The following is a 26,970-nucleotide window of genomic DNA, read 5'->3' on the forward strand; positions in this document are numbered from 1 at the left end:
ATAATCTAATGAGCATCGCATTATGTCAAGAATAAAGGAGATTATTCCTTCCTTTGCTTAGCATGACAGTAAGTTGGCAACATTCCAATATGCATTCGGTTATCATTTTATCTTCGAAATTCCTAGCGCATCTCAGAGAACTTTGAAATGTTCTATAAAAAAACATTATCTTACCATGACAAATTATGAATTCAGTTATTGCATGAAATCTTTAACGGGTTTCATGCATCAGTAAGAGCTTAAGGAATGTATTCATCAATGCAAATGAGCAAAGCTTGAATATTAATGAATAAATTTGTATCAGAGAATTTTAGATTGAAGAGAAGCAACGAGAATTATTTTATCCATTATTACATCGTTCTAATCCCTCACTAAATACAATTAATCCTCATCCGATCCTCGCAGTTATCAGACTCGGAGGAGAATATGGTTCTCTCGTATTCGCTTCCCATTAAAGTCTATTCTTTATTAAAATCTCTATCAGACTTTAATTACACTAAAGAACGAAATTCAAACAACTTTTTTTTCTCTCACACTATGTGAACTCTTCGACTGTGCGAGGCATACCAAAAATTCAGAACAAATTCCTCCACCAATTGGAATCCAACGAAACCTTTTTCGCTTTACGGTGTGGCACAAACTCTTTCACACCAGACACAAACGCCACACAAACTTTCCCACAATGGTCTGTCCATGAGTCAGGTAACTATTTTACAGCGCAATATTTGTTCTCCAAATCTCCGTCATCGCAACAGAGATTAGCTTCTGGTGCTTCTAGAGCCCCTGGTCTTATGGTTCCATTGTCTCGCTGTTGGGTCCCGCAGGCTAAGCCCTACGGAAAATGGAAGACGAAGCGTCGGTCAACTATTGGCCGTTCTCTGGCAGGCGAAAACCAACATTTGATTTTAGTTCGTTGAGTTCAATGCATCGTTAAGCCTAAAATAAAACTCGATTTTGATGTTTGCAAAGTATTTCAGTCCGCCTTGAGTCCCATTGTTTTACTGAGCCCCGAATAGATGATATATTCAATTTGTTTGAAAAGATAGGAAACCGTTATATTATCAGTTAAATGGTATAAAATATTGATTCATAAAAGAAAGAACGTAATGACTTGGTCCGAAGTGTTGATACTAAAACCAAATCTCATCTCCAGACCCAGTTTTTATGGGCAAAAAGCGTATCTGTGCCCGGAATCAACTGAGCCAATCCGCTTTCTGCCCGAGATGTAAAAAATGCGTCACTTATTGGACAAAGTGGCCCAATAATATTTCTGAGTGTATGTGTGTGTGTTTGATGAGAAATGCAAGCTCTGTAGAGATGAAAAGCACAGTGAATTTTCAAAAGCTTATTAATACATTCAGGCTTGTTAAATATTCAATCAGTAAGCATTAATTTCGAACGTCAGATCAGTCGCTTCTGTCAACATGTCAAACAATGGACGTTTTATCCACCAACTGTGGTGCAACCTTGCGGAACTAAACGCAGGGGCAGAAGTAATTAACAGAGCTGGTGGCATGAAATTGAGGTCCAATGAGATAATATTGAATATGTATATTGATATATAGTGAATTAAAGAACTGAACATGCCAGTTCACTTCAGATGTGACAGCAATATCAAATTGAACGATAATGATAGAATTCAGCTAGTTTTTATTACATGTATTTTTCATTTTTTGTAGAATTTTATTTCACTTTCACTGTTTTATATAATTTCACTTCGATTCAATTTTCACTTCACACAACAAATACTGCTAAGAAATCGGTTCTTCTAATAATTTTTATGTATATTGGCAGAATACAGTCTATCAAAATTTTAGTAGCTATCTAATGGGGGAGACTAAGAAAATTTAGTATGAGTGATCCACAACTAAAATATCATTCATCAGAAGCTTGTTTTCTGGATACTTTTTATTTCGCTACTGAATAAACAACTGCCTCAAATTATTTGATTGCATTAAAAAACAAGTAACCTTTTTTAATCAAATTAATGGTTGAAATTTTTCCAAGCTACTAGATCTAAAAACACCGGCAGCACCGGAAGATGACCATTCGTTGGCAGATGGTCGGCTGCCGAAGTTGTTAAAAGTAGTGCAAAAACAATCATTTATCAGTATAATTTGTTTTCTTCACTAAAAGACTGCAATTCCAGTTTTTTATCTCATATCTCGAATTACCTCATATCATTGACGTATTTGTGAGTTCATGTCCACTTTAGAGCCGCACTAAATCCATCATCCTTTTTCACCGACTCCTACCGGACCAAATGACAAACTATCCCTCGTAAAAAAACTAGATTTTGCCTTGAGGTTCGCACAAGCTTTCATAAGAAAAGTTCATCTCAGGAAAGATATTGCTGCCTCACTATGACCACCAAGTGTTCTGGTCATGAAGAACCCATGTAATTCTCATAAAGGTTCTAGAACTGTTGTAACGATGTAACATCTAGCGACGGAAGTTAGTTCACTCAGAGTACCGCTAGATGGCGCAGTAAACTCTAATGAGGAGCGTGCCCCAGCCTAACTTCTGGACTCTGGTGAGAAGCTCCGTCGAGATTTTATTTTAGTCATCCCTCGATGTTCGAGGCAACAGAGTTATTTATTTTAGTCATTCCTTGTTGTAGGGGCAGCAGAGTTATTTATTTTAGTCATTTCTCATTGTACGTTGCAACAGAGTTATTTATTTTAGTCATTCCTCGCCGTACGGGGCAACAGAGTTATTTATTTTAGTCATTCCTCGTTGTAAGGGCAACAGAATTATTTATTTTAGTCATTCCTCGCTGTACGGGGCAACAGAGTTATTTATTTTAGTCATTCCTCGTTGAACGGGGCAACAGAGTTATTTACTTTAGTCATGCCTCGTTGTACGGAGCAACAGAGTTATTTATTTTAGTCATTCTTCGTTGTACGGGGTAACAGAGTCATTTATTCGAAAGAATCATTCCATGACGAGAGTATATTGCTCTTCTTAAGTGGGTCCAGTTTCCCTATGATGACATTGTACTTGTTGAGCTTAATTTTGTATCTTGTTAGTGATGGTTGATGCATTTTTTTATAACCCAAAAGAATATTTTCGATGGAAACTTTGATCTCTAATAACTGTCACTGGAACGAACTTACTGCATCTCATTACAAAGTTTTTACGCATTTTTCTGCAGGCTAGAAATGTAAGTTTGTAAGCATTTTAAACTGTGCAACATGTATATTTTAAATGCACATCAATGCATCTCTTTCTATCATGCATTTTTTCGGAAGGTAAAATGCTGTTAATCTGATCTACTCATCTAATTTGATGCGATACGTTCAACGATATGGTTTCAGCCTTAGATCACACAGATCCAGTGCTATAAGAGGTCCTTTTTATTCTCATGAGCAAGTAAAAATTTTCATGGTGCTATTATTTGAATGATGTCTTCAATGTTTTATTTATAAATCTTTTTGCTGACTATTATGAAAATCGTTATTGAAGAATATTATTGGATCATAAATTGTTTGAGCTTTTACGTTCCATTAAAAGTTATTGCTAACCATTTGTTGGGGAAATGACAACATAGATTTTTTCTAAACCCATAACTCGAAATTTGAGGATGATATTGCACCTTCAATTTGAGTTTTTCCACCCTAAGTTTCTATTTTCAGAGCCAACGAAAAGCAGAACAAGCTCCCCAAATTGTCTCGCTTCAATAGGAACAAAGGCGCGCTAAAACAAGCAAGATATCAACATCTAAGGCAAAATTCCCAACCCTCCATTTTTCAGCAAATATTTTGAAATCGGTCAATCGTGGAGGAAACGATACAGCTAGGATATACAAGCAGACGGACTAGCTCTTTAAAATTCAACTATGAATGAATATATCCTTAAGTAAAGTTTTGAAAATCCCATGAATATCTTCATATAGAAAAAAAAACAAAGTTTATCTTCTGACGGAATTGCTCGAAATTTTATTTATAAAGCAAATTCCTTCGTTTCGCAAACTTCAACTATGTCCAGATTTTTCAACATTTTCAGAGGCAATGTTCTTTGATGAATTAAAATGTTTTGAAAGCAAGTAAATCTCATTTAAAAATCATTCAAAATTGAAATTGCTTCAAAAAACAATTTTGAAAATAATATATTCACTTTTCAAGCTTTATAGATTGCTTATATGTGTTAGGTTATTGAACACTGACCGTCATGACAAAAAAGAAGCAAGATGTTCTGAGGATACGCGCACTCACTGTGTGCACGCTAAGCGTGAATTATAAGAAATTTTTTCCACATCAGACTCTTCCATTGGCTCTAATTAATCTTATGTACAGAAAGAGTAATAATTTCCTGTACTAATTTTCGAGAGCTATATTCGATGGTGCCTCATTTAAATGCGACCTATACAAACCACGGATACTTCATGTGGTGTGTAATGCGTGTTAAAATTTGTGATGAAAAAAAATAAACCAACACAAAGCTTCTTTTGAATTACAGCACCAATGAATTGAAGAGAATGGCCATTGCACATTTTCAAAACCTCAGGGTTCTCACCAGCTGAATTTTTTGAGCGCTAAAAAAATTATGCGGCTAAAATTCACAGCTAAATACGACAAATCGCCCAAAATTTTAACAAAGTGAGAACTTAGTGGGAAATTTGTCTGCATTTAAGGAGAGGGCTGAACAACTGGCATCACATCTGAAAAAAAAACTTGTAACTTGCAGGAGCTGGGCGTTAGAATGAGTCATTAACAAAAAATGATGGCCTGTGATTTCGCTTCTCGTACATTCGAATGAAACACAGGGTATAATGGAAGTATTGATGCGTGATGAAGACAATGACTGTTTTCATTGGAACATTTACAGGCATTTAGAAGTCATTGGTATTGTCATGGTGCGTACCTATCGGCTACATAAAAGTCGTGCTACATTGTGCAGTCACGCAATAAAAGATAATAACGTAGTATAAGGTTGGAATTCGAGAGTTGAATGTGTACCGGATCTTTTTTTTAATAAAGGCCTCCCACACTCACCATTGCAACAAAAAAAAAAAGAAAAGAAACGCACTTGTCCACGCACTTGCCTCGGTACACATTGAATTATGTTTCATGAGAATCTTACAAAAGCTACCGAAAAAATATTATTCGAATGCTGTGAGTAGTTGGTTGCGAAGTTTTCTTAGATTAGCGTTGCTAAACTTGAAGAAGAAATCATTGTTGGTCCTCAGGTTCGTAAAGGTTCGTGAGACCGAAATTTTGAACAATCACAAAATCCTGGCGTCAAATTCTTTTCTGAGGTTCTGCAAGACTTTTATTTTTCATTTTTTAAATGGGTTCCATGGTTCAGTTATTTGCTCCGATATATGGATTCATCCAAAATTAATTTCATTCTGAGCTGCAAAATGTAACATTTTAGGGAAAATATGTGATACTGTCAAGAAACAAGGACGTTGATCTGTAGGTTAGAGAGCCTCCTGAAAGAAAGTCTGCAACTACGAACTTAATATTGGATCGCTAGATGGAACAGCCTTTTTTCATCAAATTAGGCAGAACAGTTCTTTCCCATGCCTGGTCTTACGGCTTACCCACGTACTGAAGGATGCAGTTCTATTTATTGCTTCGGTCAGGTGTTCCCTTCCTCCAATGGTGGAAGAACAATTTTATTGCTTCAGTCAAGTCTCCCCCATTCCCAAAGCTGATCAGGTCTAGCCATCCTCTTTTTGTTATAAAATATAATAAAAATATGTAATAAATAATACATATATAATAAATAATTTTCTTTTGATAATAAATAATTTTTTATAAATAAATAATGAAGGAAATATTATATTATTTCCGTCATTCAACATCCTTCTTCTCCAACCGATTTATGTTAAATTCTAATTATTATTATATCAAATCGCGATACCCACACAACGTAGGTATTCAAAACTTATGGTTATCTTTTCAGATTTGGATTGTTGAATAACTATATTTTCACCCGTTAATAATTTTGGAAAATCATGAAACGGGCTAATAATTTTAGTATTTAATTCGCAATTCATTCGGTTTCCAGAATGGCTGAAATCCGGTGCAACAGCTGCCTCTCCCAACTCGATATTCATTAATGTGTCTAACCTGATGCCGGCCTCTCTGTGAGCGACAACTGCATATTTCAATCATGAAACATATGCTCTCGTATAAAATAAATTGTGAAATAATTATTAATAATATGCTATCTTGTGGAGTGAAAAATATAAAAGAATTTAGATAGTTTACACATGTGAATGAATAAATCATGCGATATTGGTCTTGCGATACAACAAATTGAGGAAGAGTTACAAGCCTGCACGTTCAGATGGTCGTTGCTGCAGCCCCACAATCATGATCTTCGAGGCCGCGGCCATCAATCTTTGTTGGCCAGGCTGGTGCTGGAGCTTTTCTCCAGACCTTCGCCGCCTGCCTCCTCTGCAATCTAATCGGGACTACTTAAAATAAGATCAAAATGCTTTAGCTGTATAATTTGTACACGTAGGTGGAGGAAAAAAATATGAAAGACAATATCATTTTAGCGCATTTTCTCATTTATGAAAAAAATGCACTATTGTGCACGCCATGTCCGTCTGTCCGTCCGTGACTTCACGTTTTCGTCGACGAGAAAATGCGCTCTCTGTCACTCACTGCAGTGAGTACTGAGTTATATTTTTTTCTATTGTTTAAGATACACGAAATCTGAAGGTTTGATAATTTTTGTATATGGTATATATGCACATAATAGTTCCATGTGGGATGTTTTAGACTTTAAATGAAAAAAGTGGCTTTATTAAGGAGTTCAGGGTGCAGTTGAACATAATATTATTGAAGCTATGTCTTCACAGAGTAGGACTAACAACGAAAATTAAGTTCATTGCATTTCCTCTTTAGCCTTATGCAAGGAACCTCATGATGAATTAGGTGGAGCCTTATTCAATTTAAGGAGGTTCTTCAAAATGTTATATGTTCTCAACTAATCGTTTTTTAAACATTTTCAGAGTGTTTCACACATAAATTAATAGATAAAAAAACTATAGTTGGATTGTCAAAGGAAATCTTGCCGCTTCCTTTCTTGTACAGTTTCTCATTTTATAAATCCGAATCAGGCTCTGACATTTCTAAAAAGAAGATTACGTCATTTTTATTAAAAACTGCAGAGTGTATTTATTATACCTCGTCTTGCTATGTCAGTTACATGGCCATGAGAACTACCATCAAGCTGTAGTGGTCTGATACGTTTCTAAGCGTAACTATGATACCGTCACTTCCAACAGTCAATTAAGTCTGCGTTTATTGCAAGACCTCGACTTATGACATTACCCTGCACGACATCGTGTGTCGTGAGCTCTGAAAATCTCGGTCGTTTCTTCAGGAAGACCGATGGATGCAACCAGACTTTGGTTCTGCGTCGCTTCTCTGGTGCTGCTCTGCCGAGCTCGGGGTGAGTATTCAAATGGAATTAATTCTCTGTGATAGAAGTTAGACCTTGATTTTTTTATTTAGCCTGTAATGAGGAATTTTCAATCTAACTAAAGGAAAGTGCAAAATTGAGATGATAAAAATGGAACAACAATGATTTTGGTGATTAGATCAAATTTCATCTAATGCTTTTCAGGTAATCGAAAAAATGTTTCAATTGAAGGTCGAAACAAAAAAGGTACACATTTGTCTTGCAAACTAGTTGACATTATTTTTCAGTACAATTATTACCATATATTTATAAATCTATATTATAAAATCTGTGATTCTTATTAATGAAAATAGTTAGAGTTCGAAATTATGGTGGAATTTGTGAATCAAAATTTGATTTAGGACATTTACTTGGAGTGATTCCCGGTAATTTAGCTCTCATTGTCTAAAAAAAATAATACTAATAAGAGATAGTTATTAACACATGCATACGAATACACGACAAATAACAGCAATAAAATTCAGTTTCCTAACAGTGATAGATATTATTTAATAAACGTTTGATTATGTTGATCAAGATACCGCAGCCAAGTATAAGAATTTGCTTCTATTTACATACTTATTTTTCGTCGCGTGTTGAACAGATACGAACGCAGTCGTCGCGTACGAATTCGTAGGCAGCCATGACGTGGACACGTCACCACCAGGTTCTGACACGGCAAGACTTCTCTTCAAGAAGTCACCAGTCGTGACCGACAGCCCGCCTCGTCAGTCTCACGTCAAGCCTCGCGCTGCCTCACCCGCCCCTCCCCACCTCACCACCACCGTCTTCTCCAACACACTTGCTGGTGCGCTAGCGAATTATGTTATATAATTATAATATAATATTATAATTATATTACATCATTTATAATTATATTATATCATAAATTTAATAAATATTAATTAAATAAATGAAATAGACATTTTGAGATGCATCAATTCGTACATCCAGTGTCAAATTAAAAAAATAGCATTACATGTGCATTGAATCTGCCATAAACCTCGAATGTGATAAATTGCATTCATGACACAATTTGACATTTATTGAGTCCTGAATTACTAAGGAATGACTACCTGAAATAATAGACACCAAATTAACTCAATTATCGTATATTTGAAATAAATATCTATGTATCACAGGTCCGGGTCTGGCAGCCATGTTTACTCCACCTCCGAGTTTTCAGAATAACGACATAAAGCCGAGTTTTGCGGACACCACCCCAACCAACGTGACCGTCATCCGCGGCAGGATGGCTGAGCTTAAGTGCGCAGTCAACAACCTCGGCACAAAGTCCGTGAGTGCCTGAAATATTCTACCGCAACGCAAATATCGGGGGATACGTTGAGAACTTCCTTCTGGAATCAAAATATTCGAGAATTTCTGGATAAATTTTGTTGTGGGCTTTAAATGTATTTACATGTATTTTTAAATAAATATATTTTTAAATTAAAATAATGGAAAATTTCAAGAAATTGGGGAATGAGAGAAAACATGGTAAATTATTAAATGTTTGAGATTCAGAAAACAAAAATCAATGCTTATATATTTCACTTTCGATTGAAAGCTAAAAGAACAACATAAAAGCATGTGCTCAAATAAGAACTACATAAAACATGCACTCAAATAAGAACTACATAAAACATACAAGCGCTCAAATAAGAACTACATAGAAGCAAGCGCTCAAATAAGAACTACATAGAAACATGTGCTCAAATAAGAACTACATGAAAACATGCGCTCAAATAAGAACTACATGAAAACATGCTCTCAAATAAGAACTACATAAAAACATGCGCTCAAATAAGAATTACATGAAAACATGCGCTCAAATACGAACTACATAAAAATTCGCTCAAATAAAAACTACATAAAAGCATACGCCCGAATTGTACCAGTAATGACAAGGTGGAGAATGAAGCCAAGTTTATTCAGGGTCCGAATGTCATGAATTAGCATGCAAGTGGCGGGACGTAAACACGACAGCTTCTTTCGGTTCCCTTCATAAACACGAACATCCTTGATAAAAATTACAGCCGTGTTTTTAGCGACTAGACCTTTACCATGCTATGTTCGGCTACCAGCCGGTCAAAACTAAAAAAAATATAACTCAGTACTCACTGCAGTGAGTGACAGAGAGCGCATTTTCTCGTCGACGAAAACTTGAGGTCACGGACGGACGGACAGACAGACAGACAGACGGACATGGCGAGCACAATAGTGCATTTTTTCCATAAATGAGAAAATGCGCTAAAAAGGAAACAAATTTAATTTTATTCTGTAGTCCGTATCCAAATTTTAGGCGTCACGTTGACAAACTTAAGGAAATTGGCCGGCCGTCGGTAATCCGACGATGGTCGACGCTGCGCAATATTCGCCGACATGCAAACATGGCCCCTGGCCGCGCAAAATTTCTTGGGGCAGAGAATGAGATTACTTTACTGGACAAGGACGGCAATGCCACTATTGTCCGCTGTCAGAGCGAGACAATTACTCAAGATACGCTCTTGTTCCTTGGCTTTATGTTAGTGAGATGACCGAAAATTATATCATATTTCGATCTTGTTGACTTGAAAGACGGTAAATAGGAAGAAATAATTTATTATGTTATTTGACTTTTGTACTATGTTATATTATTAATTAGAAATTACGCAGTAGTCAACAAATACTTTAAGATAATTCGTCAAAATTCAAGCATATCCCACAATCCCAGCTTTGATCAATATTTGTGCAATATCTTTATATTTTACATGCAAGTGTCCTGTAACAACTTGTCAGTAGTAACGTATAATAAACACAAATAAAAAACACGCGATGTGTGTTTCTTTTTCTACATCTATCTGATTTTTACCAATTAAATGAGCCTGTTATGAAACGTCGTCATGAAACTAAGAGCGTTGACATAAAAAGACATGGACAACGTAATGCGATTGTCCCTCTACCGTCGTAAAATGCAATAAGCACAATTGCTATTGAGGAAAAAATATTACCGCAAAGAATAAATCTTTAAAGGCTCAAAACATACTAATTTATGAATTTAAATATTCCAATTAATTTCACTCGCGTCCTAATGGTCTTGATTGGAATTCAAAGGCACGCTCTCCAGACTCTATGCTCGCAAGAGTCGTCTTAACTAGATCGTAATTAGAACCGAGAACTTTTTTATATTTTTTTCTTCTTTGTACATTAACATTGAAGAAAGTACATCGAAATGAGAATTTGGTTCGCGTACTGAAATGTTAAGCTACTTGATTTGAAAATAGGTTGAAAATTTGACTTAGTTGTCGAGCATTCCATTCATTTTAATGTGATGATCGTTTTTAATTCATACTGAAGACTTCATTCGAGGATTCACAGATCATCCCAATTTAACAAAGATGGATTAGAATGTCAATGACTATTGCACTTATGTATTAATCTATTTTTATTTAGCGACCGATTTTCGTCAAATTTGAGAGCTGCCAATTTGGACTTCACATATTTACACCTCATGTCTCACATTCCTTTTAACATGTCTAAAGCTAATGAAATTGTAAATTATAATTAGTATCACTTCGAACTACAATGAAATAGCACCACTAACGTGAAGTGAAACATAAACGAAAACTCGTATGCATGCATGTAAATGATCACACAGACTAGCACTTTTCAACAGTTAGATTATAGTGAGTAAATTATTTTCAAATTTTGTTGCACTACATACATTTGACACACACATACACCATTCTCAATATTTGCGATGAACTAACTGTTATGTTAAAAATTATCTATGTCTTCACGTTACAGGTTTCGTGGGTTCGTCACGAAGACATTCACGTTTTGACAGTCGGGAGAATCACATTTACGAACGATGATCGATTCGTGGCCCACAACACGCCAGGGTCCAACGTTTGGTCGTTACGAATCAAATTTCCGCAAATCCGTGATACTGGAAAATACGAATGTCAGGTGTCGATCCGACCACCGCTGGCGCGAGTTGTGCTACTCAACGTTGTAGGTAAGTCTAGTGAACTATTCGTCTCCACGGTAATGAGCATTTTTTCATCAAGTTAATTATCAGTGATTTTATTATTTTTTTTTTATTCTTTATCAGTAACTGTCAGACTATCAACCAATTTGGAAAAAAATTATATAAAAAATCTCCATCTCGAAGAATAACAATTTTCTCGAGTCGTTTATGATAAGCCTCATGCGCTGGTAGAATTGGATATATTTAGGTTTTATTGCTGTTACATTTTACTATTCAATGAAGGAGTCTAAGAATTAAGCTTATGTATAAGGCTTTATTTGTAAACTCACGTTGCAGTGTACAAAATTTTAAGGGAAGACCCACAATTTCTGGATCAGGATTCATTGCCCTTTACAGAGATTTTTCATAAAAATTCTTAGGATGTAGCTTATTCACTTCTAAATGTGTATTCGTTACAACAAGACCAAAATCAATTCTAAGCGCAGCATATCGGAACACAATTGATTGACCCAGCAATTTTGGAATTGGCCTCTTTCCCCTCTGCAGAAATTTCTCAAAGAATTCATAGGAAATTAAACATTCACTACTATATTTTCATTCGTTTCAACAAAACCTAACGCAATGGTAGGCACTGTACACCTGAACAAAATTGGTTAATTATATTGTGGACCCTTATAATTAATATTACGGACCCTTGATTAATTATATTGTGAACCCTTATAATTAATATTATGGACCCTTGGTTAATTATATTGTGGACCCTGATAATAAAAATTGTGGACACTTGATTAACTATATTGTGGACCCTTATAATTAATATTATGGACCCTTGGTTAATTATATTGTGGACCCTGATAATAAATATTGTGGACACTTGATTAATTATATTGTGGACCCTTATAATTAATATTATGGACCCTTGGTTAATTATATTGTGGACCCTTATGCTTAACATTGTAGACCCTTATAATAAATATTGTGGACCCTTATAATAAATATTGCGGACCCTTGATTAATTATATTGTGGACCCATCCTATGTTCAGAGCCGCAGGCTGTGATCACCTCTGGGGAGCAGCTGTTCGTGGACCGCGGTTCCCCCCTGAACATCACGTGTGTGGTACCCGACAGCCCTGAGCCTCCCAGGAATGTATTTTGGTACCATCAGAGCAAGGTAACTCTTTGTTATTCTAACTTCATCATACAATTTGCTATATAAAGTAAAACAATATAATGAAACAATATACTTAAAGTCTGATCACCATTTTACGGTGGGACGTTAATATATCCTGGATAGTCTTTCTTTAGGGGTTTGATTATAGCTGTCCCTATATTGTGAAACCGTTATATAATTACGATTTGCACCATTAAACCTACGTAAGTAGCTAAATTAGGAATAATTATCAGATACAACAAGTCACCTATTAAAATGGCTCACAAAAGTATCATAATACGAGATATCACCCAATAGTTAGAATGGCTTGGCTTGCATGCAATTAAATGTAATCAGGATTAGGTAATATGACATAATTAGGAGCTGGGTTGGTGCCCTTGAGTCGCTGCTTGGACTTGGAGGAGAGACTCGTGCAGAAGTGACAAGGAGAAACTGCTTGCGGGGACAGCGTGGCGGGAGGATGGCTAGGGAATGTTCTGAAAAAATTATCAGTAAATTAAAAAATATATATAACTCAGTACTCACTGCATGCAGTGAGTGACTGAGAGCGCATTTTCTTGTCGACGAAAACGTGAAGTCACGGACGGACAGACAGACAGACGGACGGACGAGCGGACAGACGGACATGGCGATCACAATAGTGCATTTTTCCCATAAATGAGAGAATGCGCTAAAAAGAAACGAAATTTTAAAAATGATGAAAAAATTTCTGATATAAATGAAAAAAATATATATTTTGTTATTTGTGGCAGGAAGAGTACCGGAATGACGATTGTTGTTCACACTCTCGAGGTACCAGTTTTAATTAGATACCAGGTTATTTCCATTAAATCAAAATAGCTTGGAGTTATTTTGAAGATATTTCCCAGTACTGCCTGTATAAAACAAGAAGACAAATTATTTATTTGCGAGAGACACAGCATTTCGAAACTATGATTAAATTAATCACCAAGAAATTATCATTCGCACCAAAACCCCGAATTCTAATAGCATCCACTAAATTCTCGCTTCAATGAGCGGACAGAAAATCAAGAGAAATTAGGTAATTAATATACATATTATTCACATATTAAATTGTTATGCTCAGTCTCTGATCGCTAAATTTTCTCTTATACTGATTGCGCAAAATTTAAAAGGCTTGGTCATACTCATTACTACTGCATTCAGTGAAAAAAATTAGAATTACCAGAAAAAAATATTTGGGAACCCATTCTATTTTTTGCAAGACCGCAGTCAGTTTCTCACGAAATTTTCGTAGAAATTTCTGTGGATATATTACTACGTACTGAATGATTTGTTGGATAAAACTATGGTGGAACTTTTTCATTGATATCTCTGATGCAAGCCAAGGAATACACTCTGCATTTGTTCAACGCCTTTTGACCACAAGAAAAAAGTTAATAATTCACGTCTTTACGGAATCCTCCAAACATACAAACATTCAGCTCATAACTTATTCACAAACTTCCTTGCTGCAGTGAAGAAACCTCCAGTTCCCTTCATCATGAATTTTCCGCTGCAACCAGGACTTACAGTTTATTTTTATCTTATACGCTATCTCTGAAACCTTTGAAGTGAACTCACCCATCGGACACAGCAGCTTCTTCGTACGTCGGCGCCTCGGCCTTGAACGGCACTGTGCCGAGTATAAATGGCTGACTTATTTCCACGTCGCGGTTCATTTTCATTTTTGTTTTCATCTGGATGAAGCAAAGAATTATTAATATAAACAAATACGATTTACCTGATAAGTTTCTTGGTGTAAATCTAAGCCATGAGATATCTATAAATTAATTATCTAACCTAAATACTCAAATCAGCCCAACAAAGTATTTCTCGTTTACTTTCTATCCTCGATTCTTTCTCATTTATTTAAATATGAGCAATTATTGGCAGTTTAGCCTAATGTTGCTCGGGACTGACAATTATAATTCAGGAAATTATAGAATCCCGTTGATGAGAATAAAACTAGGGGATGCTAATTAAAGAAAGTTTTTTCGAAGCTCATATATAACATTTTACACATAACATATATCTCCCATTTGATTCTTGTTAAAATAGGCTGAAAAACATTTTAGTATGTAAAAACGTAAAAGTACCAATAAAAGTAAAACGTAAAACTAGGGCATATATATGAATCAAAATACCTGAAATACATATTCCACGTCGATGATGTTGCAAAATTTCAAATTTGGCACAACCGCTGGGATCTGAAAGCTGATCTCGAACCATCCGCTCTCTTCGTGCGGTAGACAACTTCTAGTCTGCCCCTTCCAGACATTCCGGCTGTGCTCCATGCGGTGTCGACGCTTCGAGTGATATGCGACTTTCTGTGGGTACATATACCCTATTATTTGCTCAATGTAAAATATTCAAATTATATATGTTGAAAACGGGATCTAATTTCATTGGGATAATTCATTCCTTAAAAGTCAATTTAATTTGCCACGACGCCTAATTTTTTTTATTTTTTTCTACGTTCAGAATCATAAAAATGCTTTTAAATATTTCATTGTACTCCTTCTATTAAAATTTTCTTCGTCTATCATTCATGTATGTTAACAATGTTCACTTCAAACAAACGTTTGTACTGGTTGTATATACCTAAAGAGGATAAATTGGACATATGTTCAAGAAAAGTATTTCTTCGTGCTGAATCTATCACTCAATTGTGACGAGATGAAACTGTGTCTGACTCATACTGCATTTTCTGAAAATTTCATTCTCAAATAATTCTTTGTTATCAATATCCATCATATTTTACTGCGCCTCAATGGGACTGCTTATTTAAAATAATATACTATCAACACGTAACTTTGAACCAGTTTGTATTTGCGTAAATTTTTCAAATCGCTAATTGACTTGGGAGACCCAAACCATGAGCTCACTTGCTTCATTGCCGTCTTGAATTCTATTGTTGAACTCTCATCGTTCTTTATTCTGGCCCTCAGATTGACCGTAGCTCCAGGAACGTAAGCTCGCGTTGGTCCTTCGAGCTCCATGGTGACTTGAACTTGGCTTTTAACGCTCCATGCTTGATCTTTGCGAGATACGACCGATAGCGGCGTCTGTAGAAAATAGAATGTCTTTAGTATGTCAGGTGTAACGTATGAGGTAATATTAATCGGAATTAAATAAAAGAGTAGTTTATGAATAAATCTAAACACACAGCATCAAATAATGCAATGAGAGAAAATTGTAATCACCATGGATCTATATTTTTGATCGATGTCATGTTTAGCCTACTTGTGCTCTAAAATCCAGATTGAGGTCGTACGGCTGGCAGAAAGAGAAGTAAACTTGGCATCTCTTGTCCAAACCATGCGGAACTTTAGCCTTAGCTTTCACTTTGTACCTAACAAAGCCATACGGTCCCTCAAAAGACGAAGGCATCTCTTCAGGAAGCACGAAGCTGAAGGGAAATTCGTGAATGCCAGAGGCCAGGTTCCTCGAACCTGTAATAGAGTTTAAATTTAGAGGCAATATGGGTAGACCCTTCTCTACCGTATCCAACTTTCGATTTAGGCATGATGGCATAAGGTTATCGCTTATCCGATTTCGATTGAAATTTAGTAGTGGTTTTAAAATAGTGGAGTCCAATATTTGTAATTTCTGTAGAGCAAATAGCAAATAAATAGAACTGGATCTTACCTTCTTCCCCCCAAAGACACATCTTCTGCTTGCCGTACACTTCTCCATTATAGAAATAACGCTTGCCCATCATCGATCTTTTTTTCCACTCCGTCCAAGCCTCTCCGAAACAAGTTAAAGTGATTCCTGCTCATACAAATTGGTGTGCATCGATAGCCATGTTCCTCCATATGCAATGAATGGCTTAAATACGAATAACTGGTAAGGATCGAGAGATCCGTAAGGAAACACTGTTTTTCACCCTATACAAAGATTTGAAAATGAGTATGTCAACGGATGAATGGAACCTGATTGTACGTAAAAAATATTTCAAAATTTATTCTTCCATAATGTAGAAATTCTTTGAAGACAACACAAATTATAAGTACTACACCTAGCCATAATTCATTTGCAAGTTTTTGGCGAGATTTCCATTTTAATTAATTTTACAGAATTACAGAGGACTTTATCTGAGTTACCTTTACATACTGTGGATTTTTCAACATCAACCTTGACGATTCCTTCGAGCAATTGCCCAGGGAAATATATCAGCAGTCGAGGACTAAGATCAACAAATAGTAACTTAATCCCCATTTTATAATCAGAGAATTTTTTCGTTACTTCAGTTGTATGGCATGTGATTGAATTTTATCAAGTTATTTGCAATTATTGTACGTTAGTGTATCATAACCAAATCGTTACGATTCACGTGTTCATGAACATCAATATTGGTAAAAGCTTTGTACGACCGCACCAAAGACCACGAAAGCGGAAGTTTTGCACTGAAATTACGTATTTTTTCGTCACCTCATAATCAAATTTGGTCAGGGAATCACCAGAACGTGCTTTCCGAGGACTTCAACAACAGGTTAATGATTTTTAAATTGGTTTCGTGTTTTACCACGACTGCGCCGAACAACGTACGGAGGTCTACTGATGAGACCATGTTTCCGTGAAAGAGATAGCGCCAGTGTACCTCTGACTCTGATAAAACTTTTGGAAATTGTTTTTCCTTCGGAAAATGATTAATTCAAAGGCAAATTGATATCCAAGTCAACCAGATTGTTTTTTATGCTACTCAGCAAAATATATTTCTGATTACTAGTGTAATTCTTCTAATATATAAAAAATATTACTTACTAAGATAGTATTTATCGCTGCGCTTGTCAGGTGATGTGGTGATGCTATCGATCAGGTGCTATGCTATCAATCTGAGTATTATCTTATCTGTGCATTGCAATTCTGACGATAGGAGGGATGACGCTCTATAATATAATGTCATGATGTTTGAGAGCATTGTCTCAGTGAATTACGTCAGTCAGATTCGAATGCATTTTTTTCATTGATAGGGTAACATGGGGCAGCGAGCCCACTGCGGGTCACGGGCCCATAGCGGGTTTCTCGCTAAGTATGGCAGATATTGGTCCGTGTTCTCTACCGCCGGTCGACAGTTTCACTGGGATGAAGTGTACGGATTTACGTTTTGCTAAGTGTTTGCGTTATTAAGTTCTTTGCGAAGAACTGTTTTAGTCCAGATAAAAATACCCATTTTGACACTTTTTACAAAATAGTGTTTCATTAAAAATTGAATAACTCTATAGGCGTCTAATTCACATCATACATTCCTCATTAGTTGCACCTGTAAACAAAACAAAGAACCACCTCGTATCAATTAAAACTTCATCAAAAATTTAGTTTAAAAAAAGTGGGGGGCGCGCTGCCCCACGTTACCCTACTAAATTTTCCTCACTCATAAATTTTTTTTATGTAATCCAAATATTTGATGTTATGACATTGGTAAAATAGCGCCTTGTAGCATTACAATGATTTAATTGATTGATATCAATCTGCTTTTTTCTACTAATGGAATAAATTTCTTTAATTATACTTAATACTCGTTGTTAAATTCGTACTCGTACTCGTACTTAGCTTTAAGTAGTCGTGTGTACTTTCTTTAATTCAAATTCTGAAATAAATGTAACTGATTAAATTATATTACTTGCAATTATATGAATTATATATTATTACTTCTATAGTATTATTATTATTATTATTTTGTAAACAATTAATAAATTTGGTTGCATCGATGGTTGGTCGACGCAGTTACAATACAGAAAATAACTATGAATACATATGAATGCCCAACGTCCAGCCCAACTGAGGAAACTGATTCAGTTCTGCCTAAGCTACAGCCGATTCCTGTTCGAAGTTGGAGAAGGCAGGCAGGCGTTGTACGTCTTGACTGGCGCAGCGAGTTCAGAGTTTATATGACTGGACTTTAATCAGTTACGCTTATATAGACACAATATGTATTCCAATTAACATTTGTAATTTAACGTTGTAGACACAGTTGACTATTTATTGTTATCCTCATTCTACCCTTGTTCGCTATAATTGCTATGATTCTTACATATACAGATTTGAGGTAAGGGGCAGTCTGTGATCCGAGGAATTGCTTTTTTTAGACGAACAATTTTGTTCAGAGCACCAATGAATACCTACATATGTTACATTCTGTTCGTGACAAACTTTTGAGTTATGAAGCATTGTAAGTATTTTTGCGTACCTGCTTTACCTTTCGCGATGCCTCTTGAAACATTGTTAGAAACGTGTTTTGAAAACGAAGATTTGCAAATAGATTCAATAATCTACGCCCAACATTAATAAAAACGAAGTAAACCGTACCTACGGTTGAAAATAACGTCGCTTATACTAACCATATTATAAGGTTGTGGTCTGGGCTCGTTTATGAAGAAACTTATTAATATTTAGTTATTTTATATTTCTCGAGCTACTATCTGTATTTTCACACACTGCTGTAAATAACTTGAGGCTAACAAAAAGCAAAGACAATCAATCCTCAGTGGCAAAAATTTTTCCGAATTAGGCACTTCATCAAATTATGCACATTATCTTACGTGCAATAGACACTTCCAATTAAATCATGGCAGTGTAAGGAATTCATACATAACGGCTATTAATTACATAACGTACATAAAGGCTATCAATTTTATTGAAACTCCAAAGGGTAAACTTCGGCTCCAGCGAAGTAGAATAACGGATCTGCTGTGGATGCAGTTTAGGGAACTGAAAGTAGAAAAAGAGACCTTGCTAAATAAATGCCGGAGCTTGAGAAATGAGTTTATCAATTATGCTCAACAATTCCAATTCAGCGGTACAAAACTTGACAGCGAACGCATATTCCCAATCTAACCTCAAATGAAATAACGCGTACAGCACAAATAATGTCGCGCTGGCTGCACTGGAGGCATGAAGCACACGGCAAAAGAGATGCGACGTACGAGAATACACCGGAGGTTATACTGTAAAATTAACAGTTACAAACCAAGATTAGATTGATGGAACAAGTGCTATTGTATCATATGCAATTAATCATTATGAGGATCAAGATATATTGCTCAATTTATGAAAAGTTAAGATTAAATATTTCGAGACTAACCTTCTAATTTATTACCGCTGGGGTCAATTTAGAAGTGGCTTTAAAGCCTTTTAGAGGTACAAAGGTGTTGGACAGTGCAATTGAGTGCAAAGGTTAGTATATTAATGAATGACTGGTCGACCCAACTTTGCTAAGTTAATAGGGTTAAAGCGCCACAGGGCGTAAAGTTAAGGGCTCGAAAGCCGGCAATACTGCCAAGTATATCAATGCGTCAGAGACGACTTAAACGGTTGGGTCAGACCAAAATAGTAACGAGGCATGCATTAACTTTCAAAATGGCCCATGGCATGCATTAAATCAAAAGATAACAAAAAGTGAATTGCACTCTGGTTACTGTGAGCATACAGTAGCCCAGAACACCCTTTGAGTCACCTCCGTCTCACTTGAGCTGTGAAAAGTTCAGCTTTTCATGCTTCTTTATGTCTCTCGAAATCAATACTTAAACTAACCTAATCTTTAAGGTCTCCGTTACAGTAAAACGGAACATAATTTCCAATAATTGGAACAAACTAAACGAAATTTTTAATAGGGGTACTGAACGGTTGACTAAAAATTTTCGGTCAAATTTCAAATTTCCACGTAGACCACATGAGCGTGAGCCTCCAGAATGAAAATTCAAGAAATAAAATTAATTTTTTTCCAACTAATGCACTGCACTGAATGAGTCAAAGACAGAATCACGTGTAACTGGACTAGCCAAGTACAAATTTTTCCGCGCACGGCGTCTTGCTTCCATCAGGGCTTGCATGCAGGTACCCTGTTGACGGCGGTTGACACTCAAACAAAAGTAACAATAGTCGCTATTTAGAAACAAGTGTCACTAACGTTTTCATGTATTTTTCAAGCATTCAATACTTTAAAAATATGTTCGTTGAAGTATCCATATTAACCCGGGAGTATTCAATACGTGGGTCACGACTCGAGCACTGTGCACTCGCACTACACGAGTGTTGAAACGCATGCAAAATAAGCATGTTGAAACAAAAGCAACCGGCGAGTACAGGATTAAAGTCAACGCTCGCATGTTGAAGCTCTGGCAACTCACGTGTGCTGAAATAGAGACAACGCTCAGTAATGGAAACACAGTCACGCAAGCATGTCGAAGTGCACGCAAAGCAAGTTGACGTTTTCATTATTTGTTGCTTGGAATAAAAAATCGTTGAACCATGTGCAGGTCATAAAATTTATTCTTCCAATCACGTGGTTGCGTTGTTGTTTGTTTGTTTAACTGCTAAGGTGAATATCGCTCCAGTTCTAATTTATTTATGATAAATCTCACTTGACTTCATATAAAAACGGGTAGCAATTGCGAATGCGACTGCAATTCTTGTGCAGGGACTGAAGATGCTTCTCTATAAGACAATAGCGCCTCTTGCAAGCGCCTGGCCTGGACAAACTGCCTTATTCCGGTATCATTCCGCCAATTCAGTCCATACTTAATTATCGGGCTACTGTTTCGCTTAAATTTTCTTCATGATAGGCTAAATGATTACACCTCTACCGCTAAATATAATGGCGATATAAAATGAAAAAACTCAACATTCTGTTTGGGGAGGCTCATATATGACTCCGCTCAATATGTAAAAAAAAATTTTACAGAGATTTTGGTAAGCCTAGATTTTGAATAAGAATAAGATCAAGATTTTCATGAGGTATCAATTGCACAGGCACAATATTTATGGGCATCAATATGCATAGAATCTCAGCTCTCTGCGCCAGGCCAAGGCTAGTAACGTCGCTGAATTAATAACCTTGTCTGAATTTGAAACGACCGCGCGAATTCCAGAATGCGGTTGATGTTTTAGCACATGAACCTATTGAATAATAGAAAAGTTCAACTAAAAAATGTAGTAAAGTACGAATAACACGAACGTAAAAAAATCGTCTAATTGATCGGTAATACATCTTTAAAAACTCGATACACCATTCTCAGTCCCTTTAAATTTTGCACCATAAATATCAAGAGCGAATAAGGATCAAGCCACAAAATAACGATACAAGTTAATAGGTAAATATAAATAATATAAAAACTATTCGCTCATTATTCCTTGCTAAATTTTCTGTATTAATGCTCCTGAAGGTGGTGACGTTCGACGGGTCACGGCAGGGCGTGAGCGTGAGCACGACGAAGGGCGCGACCACGACCAGCATCCTCAGGATCGAAGACGTCCGCCTTCAGGACTCCGGTGTCTACATCTGCAGTCCCGAGGGCATGCGCGAGGCCTCTGTTACCCTCACCGTCCTGCACGGTAGGTTATATAGTATTATGGTCAAGATGGCAAGGAACTCACAACCACATAGTAAAAATTTTAAGGTAGGTATTGTATTATGGTCATGATGATGGAGAACTCACAAACGAATAGTTAAAACTTTACGGTAGGTATTGTATTATGGTCAAGATGGCGTGAACTCACAACCGTATTTTAGAAACTTTACGGTAGTTATTGTTTATTATGGTCAAGATGGTGTTGAACTCACAACCTTAAAAACTCTAAGGTAGTTATTGTATATTATGGTCAAGACGGCGGGGAACTAACGACCGTATTGTAAAAACTTTACGGTAGGTATTGTATTATGGACAAGATGGTGTTAGGTCACAACCGCATTGTAAAAATTTTACAGTAGGTATTGTTTATTATGGTCGAGATTGCGTGAACTCACAACTGTAGTGCGAAAACTTTACGATAGTTATTGTATTATAGTCAAGATTGTGTGGAACTTACAACGCATTGTAAAAACTGTATTTGAATCTAATTATTTAAACGCCAACCCCTGGATTTGAAGCTATTTGGAGCACCGCGTTAATTCTGAGAGATATTCTTTCGTATTTTTGCTGTAAGCGCAAATTCCTTACTTAGCAAATGATAAAATTCAGATCTGTAATTGCGGGCCACCGTATGTCGATGTTACTTCATATGCTTCAGATTTCACCAGAAAGAATTTAATAATTGCGAAGTTAATGATAAATGAAAATAAAAATAACAGCTTTAACCTGTTTCTCTATTGATTTAATGGAACAATGGGAAAGATCGTTTCCTCGTTGCCTTTCAGCTAGAAAATGTAATCAATTTATATTGTCTGCTTATTCCATTATTTATTGAGCGATGCAGAGCCCACCTGCTTTCCATATTGTGTATTCTTTATTTTTGATTTGCTTCTGCATTTTCTGATCACATGAGAATGCAGATTCTTTTTATAATGTAGATACTTAGATACCTTTCATCATAAAGCATTATGAGAAATATGCTCCTTTCCCAACAAAACTTTAATTCATCATTATCATTTTTCCATTTTTTTCTAAAGAGTCATATATTTTGACAGTTTTCAAATGATCAGTTATTTTCTAATATAACAATCTATTTTCTTCGCATCAAAAACTTCTCCTAATTTATTCATATTTATTATTGAGAACAGATAATTTCTTCATATTTTTCACACATGATCAGGTGAACTGCCCCAGGCCATGCAGACGGGCTCGACGTGCCGCGCGTGCTTCGGATCGCACGTTCTGCTCACGCTCATCGTGACGTACCTCGTGGGGCTGCCGGCCGTAGAAGCCTTGTCGTGCGTCGCTGCCGTGAGAGTGTCGTACCGTGTTAAGTCGACTCTTATGACTGCACCTTGTTCTTCACAACAAAGTTTTCAAACGAAAAATTTCTCCTCAGGAAAAAACTTCACCTTCCCCAATGATAAAAAGAATGCACGGTTCTTCTTGACGGATAATCTTCGTCAGTGTATTAGATGACTCGCTTGCCGGGCTGATGCCCTGGCTAAGGGATCCATGTAATTATGTTGGCCATCGATGATAGTTTATAATGAAAAGATTATCGCGTAATGTAGTTTAGACTTAAAAATGATTGTTCCATGAAATTTATTTGATGTGGTGCTATCCCGTTTGTTTCAATACAAAGCATTCAAAATATGTCAAAATATCCGTTTGCTAAACCTATTAAATGTTTACCAATTATCAGCTTTCTAATAATGACCAAATTTTACAATTGAAAGCTCAATTCGCCAGCAAGTTGGGCGAAATTAACTTCTGCATGTTCTGTGTGTCGGGACCATGTCCTTATCTGCCCAATTCTTGTACTAACATACAATGATCACCGTATGGCTGAAATCACTCATTACCTCTCCGAGTTAATGAGCTGAGTTAATGAGCTGAACTCATTCATTACCCCACTCAATTCTTGCACAAAACCCTTCCGTTTGCCGGAATCCAAAATCATTTCATCCATGTGTTTTCCGTAATTTTCTCAGCTAAATTTGTGTAGTATTGCAAATCGTTCACAGCATTTCGAAAGTATATAGATTGTTTTTCGTTTCGGGAGTATGTCATTAAATAATTTTGTAATATATCTGATAGATTCTTCTTATTTATTGAAATATTTCCTTTGTAGATAATTAATTTCATTAAACTTTGGCACGTGGAAGCGATGGCCTTGATTTTTAATACTGCAGGTTGAAAATAATTAAAGTGAAATATTTTGGTTAAACATTTACATTAATCAAATGCCGGCATTCACCTCGAAACTCCTTTGACTAATTTGATATAATAAATTTTAAAATATTCTTCGACCGAAAGAGATTTATAATTTAATGCACACTTTTATTATAATTAATTAATAATTAATATTAATTAATAATAATAATTAATTAATATTAATTAATATTTAATTAATAATAATTTTATTTTAAAGCACATAAAAAACATGCTAAAGTTCGCGAATTGATATCATATGCGTTGAATAGAAGTTTCAGTTTTTGTTTGAAAAATGTAAGATATGTTTCTGTATCATTGATTAACAGTTCTCGATATTCTCAACCAATTTTCTTGCAACGGTGGAACCTAAATGAGTGTTTAAATAAAAGTCCAAGTGAAAATTTTATTGGGGGACATTCGATATATTTTTTAGGGTTAAATCCGGTCGTGTTATTGAATAATTAATGATTTAATTGATATTTGTATTGATGAATAATTTAATTAATAATTCAAAATTTATGTGTATTTAATATTTGAATATTTTATCGATTCTTTGTCACATATTGAGAAATACAAATACATTTTACAAACCTCAGAAAGAAATTAAGAAATTTATCTTGCAATGAGTCAGGGCCTCGCTTGATAACTTGAATTACTATATAGATGGTAACCTTAATAGAATAATATTTTTTAGTTACATAATATTATACATTGATTTTTTAGATTGCAATAATTTGTGAGAATAGGGTATAAAAATCAAATATGTAAAGACAATAAAATTTATAAATGTTCACGTCGTTAGTTTGTATCTTATCCTAGTAAACAGCCGTCTTGTGCATGAATGAAACTTTTTAATTTTTTTATCGAGGTTCCAGCATAATAATTCATCCATGACAGCCATCACTCAATACCACGAATTCATCCACCACATAAATCATTCAATACTACGCATTCATGCCTCTCAGTATTCTCTAAATACTATGAATACACTCATCGCAGTAATAAATCAAAACCACGTGGATTTCAAAATTCAATGACAGCTCATCTACCTACATTACAACGATCTGCAATCGTCAATTGCTATGTTCTCTTTCCGGAAAATCTATTACGAAGGAGCAATGGAATTTCTATTCATTTATTGCATAAAATTGTTGAATTTAAAAATACACATGAGGGGGAATGAACTAAAATATTTCTTGCTTTATTGAAAATTGAAACGGGACTCGTTCATTTGAAACGAGCAAAAAAAAATTCGAAGGTATCATGTATTGTAGATCAGAAATAGTGAACTGAATAATTTTTGTGAGTTAAATTCCATTAGCAATGCAATTCCCACGGATATCAATTCGAGAAAGAGTTAGCAAGTGATACATGAAAAAATAAACATTAAATTATGCAGCATCCTCATGTAATTTTACCGTGAAAATTTAAAATATTCGGAATGAATAAAGTCTCGTGTTAATCCCTCCTAAAAGAGTCTTCTTTATTATCATGTACTATCATTTATCTCTCGAGTTATTAAAAATAATGAACACAAATTAAAATTAATTATTATTTTCTTTAACGATGAAATTTTAATTCTGCTACATATAATGAAGGTTTAACAAAAATTTAATTCCTGAAGGTTTATTTAGTAATTAGATGAAGCATTGTTTAGGCTTAACATGCTTCAAATAACATCATTTAACATTAAAATGACCAACGTGAGATATTACACTTGAACTCAAAATTAAAATCATCTCGGGTCAGCGCATTTGTACTCAAATAATTTAATAATAATTTTGTTTATCAAATAATTTGACCTCATATTTATCGCAAATTTGAGAACTTTAAAAATCCAATGCCGTAAATTAAGGGCTCATCCTTAATTTTTCCTTCTCGCTCTGTCCATAAATGTCTGAAAGTGAAATGTAATTCAAATTGTCGCTTGAATGCAATACAATTTTGGGATCGCATTGGTGACTTCTTGACAGCCTCTAAAGTTTCCTTGTGGAAGAGTTTGCGCGCGACTCTCAATAAACGTACAGAAGGTACATTTTTGTTCTACAAAATAGATTCGGTTGATGATCAAAGAATAGATTAACTTAATTACAATTGCTGTGGTTTCATAATTAATGTTGGAAGAAAGCTGTAGAAAAAAATTCTTAAATCAGCCAAAGTCGTCTGCATATTTTCTATGAAATAAATAACATTTTGAGTTCTTTGCTTAAAAAACATGTTTTTCTACAATTATGCGACTAACTCGAGTGAGAAGAGATCGGAACTTTGTTAATAAATAATTATTTTATGATTATTCTTAATATGTTTATATTCCGTAATGTGCATTCAAGCGTACAATTTATGGCAGAGAATCGTCCCAAGCAAAACAGAGTACGCAGTGATGGCGAATGACAATGCGTCAACCAACCAGGTGCGATACACAAGCTACAATTTCATCCCTAGCCCAAATTTTTTCAAGAACCGGGGCCTTATAAGGTAGAGGAAAGAAGAACCTAAAATTTTTTACAGCTTAATAAATCCAAAAAAGATTATTTGAGAAGAATGGCAGACCAAAAAATAAAGTCACCAGACTAGAAGCTCACTTGAGGAATATCTCATCCAACAAACCTGTGGGAATTTTCATTACATTTCATAGAGGTTATTCGAAATATGTCCATTTTTAATAGCACCCGAGACGATTGGGGTTAAGGCTCTGTTTAATTTACCGAAGTCGGTCTCGCAGGAGGGTCATGAAAACATACGAGAGAGCAGCACCAACATTGTCGTTGGTTTTCTTCGAGCAACCCTGAAAACGAATCGTCATTAAACCATTAAAATATTTGTTTTATTTCAG

At 35.5% G+C, this 26,970-nt stretch overlaps 2 protein-coding genes across 2 annotated transcripts; one reads left to right on the forward strand and one right to left on the reverse strand.

The window, feature by feature from the left end:
• Positions 1–7,049: 7,049 nt before the first annotated feature.
• LOC108666624 (zwei Ig domain protein zig-8) lies at positions 7,050–23,617 on the forward strand. The gene is made up of 7 exons (XM_018153537.2): positions 7,050–7,413; positions 8,027–8,230; positions 8,565–8,719; positions 11,209–11,419; positions 12,437–12,564; positions 21,735–21,903; positions 23,101–23,617. Exons 1-7 carry the CDS (start codon positions 7,353–7,355, stop codon positions 23,397–23,399), a joined length of 1,227 nt encoding a protein of 408 aa, XP_018009026.1. The 5' UTR covers positions 7,050–7,352; the 3' UTR covers positions 23,400–23,617.
• Positions 12,836–16,791, reverse strand: LOC125178062 (arrestin domain-containing protein 17-like). Its single transcript, XM_047880986.1, has 7 exons — positions 16,674–16,791; positions 16,216–16,341; positions 15,811–16,019; positions 15,453–15,632; positions 14,712–14,894; positions 14,149–14,264; positions 12,836–13,040 (listed from the first exon to the last, which is right to left on the reverse strand). Exons 1-7 carry the CDS (start codon positions 16,786–16,788, stop codon positions 12,887–12,889), a joined length of 1,083 nt encoding a protein of 360 aa, XP_047736942.1. The 5' UTR covers positions 16,789–16,791; the 3' UTR covers positions 12,836–12,886.
• Positions 23,618–26,970: the final 3,353 nt, after the last annotated feature.

Source organism: Hyalella azteca, unplaced genomic scaffold (assembly GCF_000764305.2).
Source record: "Hyalella azteca isolate HAZT.00-mixed unplaced genomic scaffold, Hazt_2.0.2 contig6751, whole genome shotgun sequence".
Lineage (NCBI taxonomy): Eukaryota > Metazoa > Arthropoda > Malacostraca > Amphipoda > Hyalellidae > Hyalella > Hyalella azteca.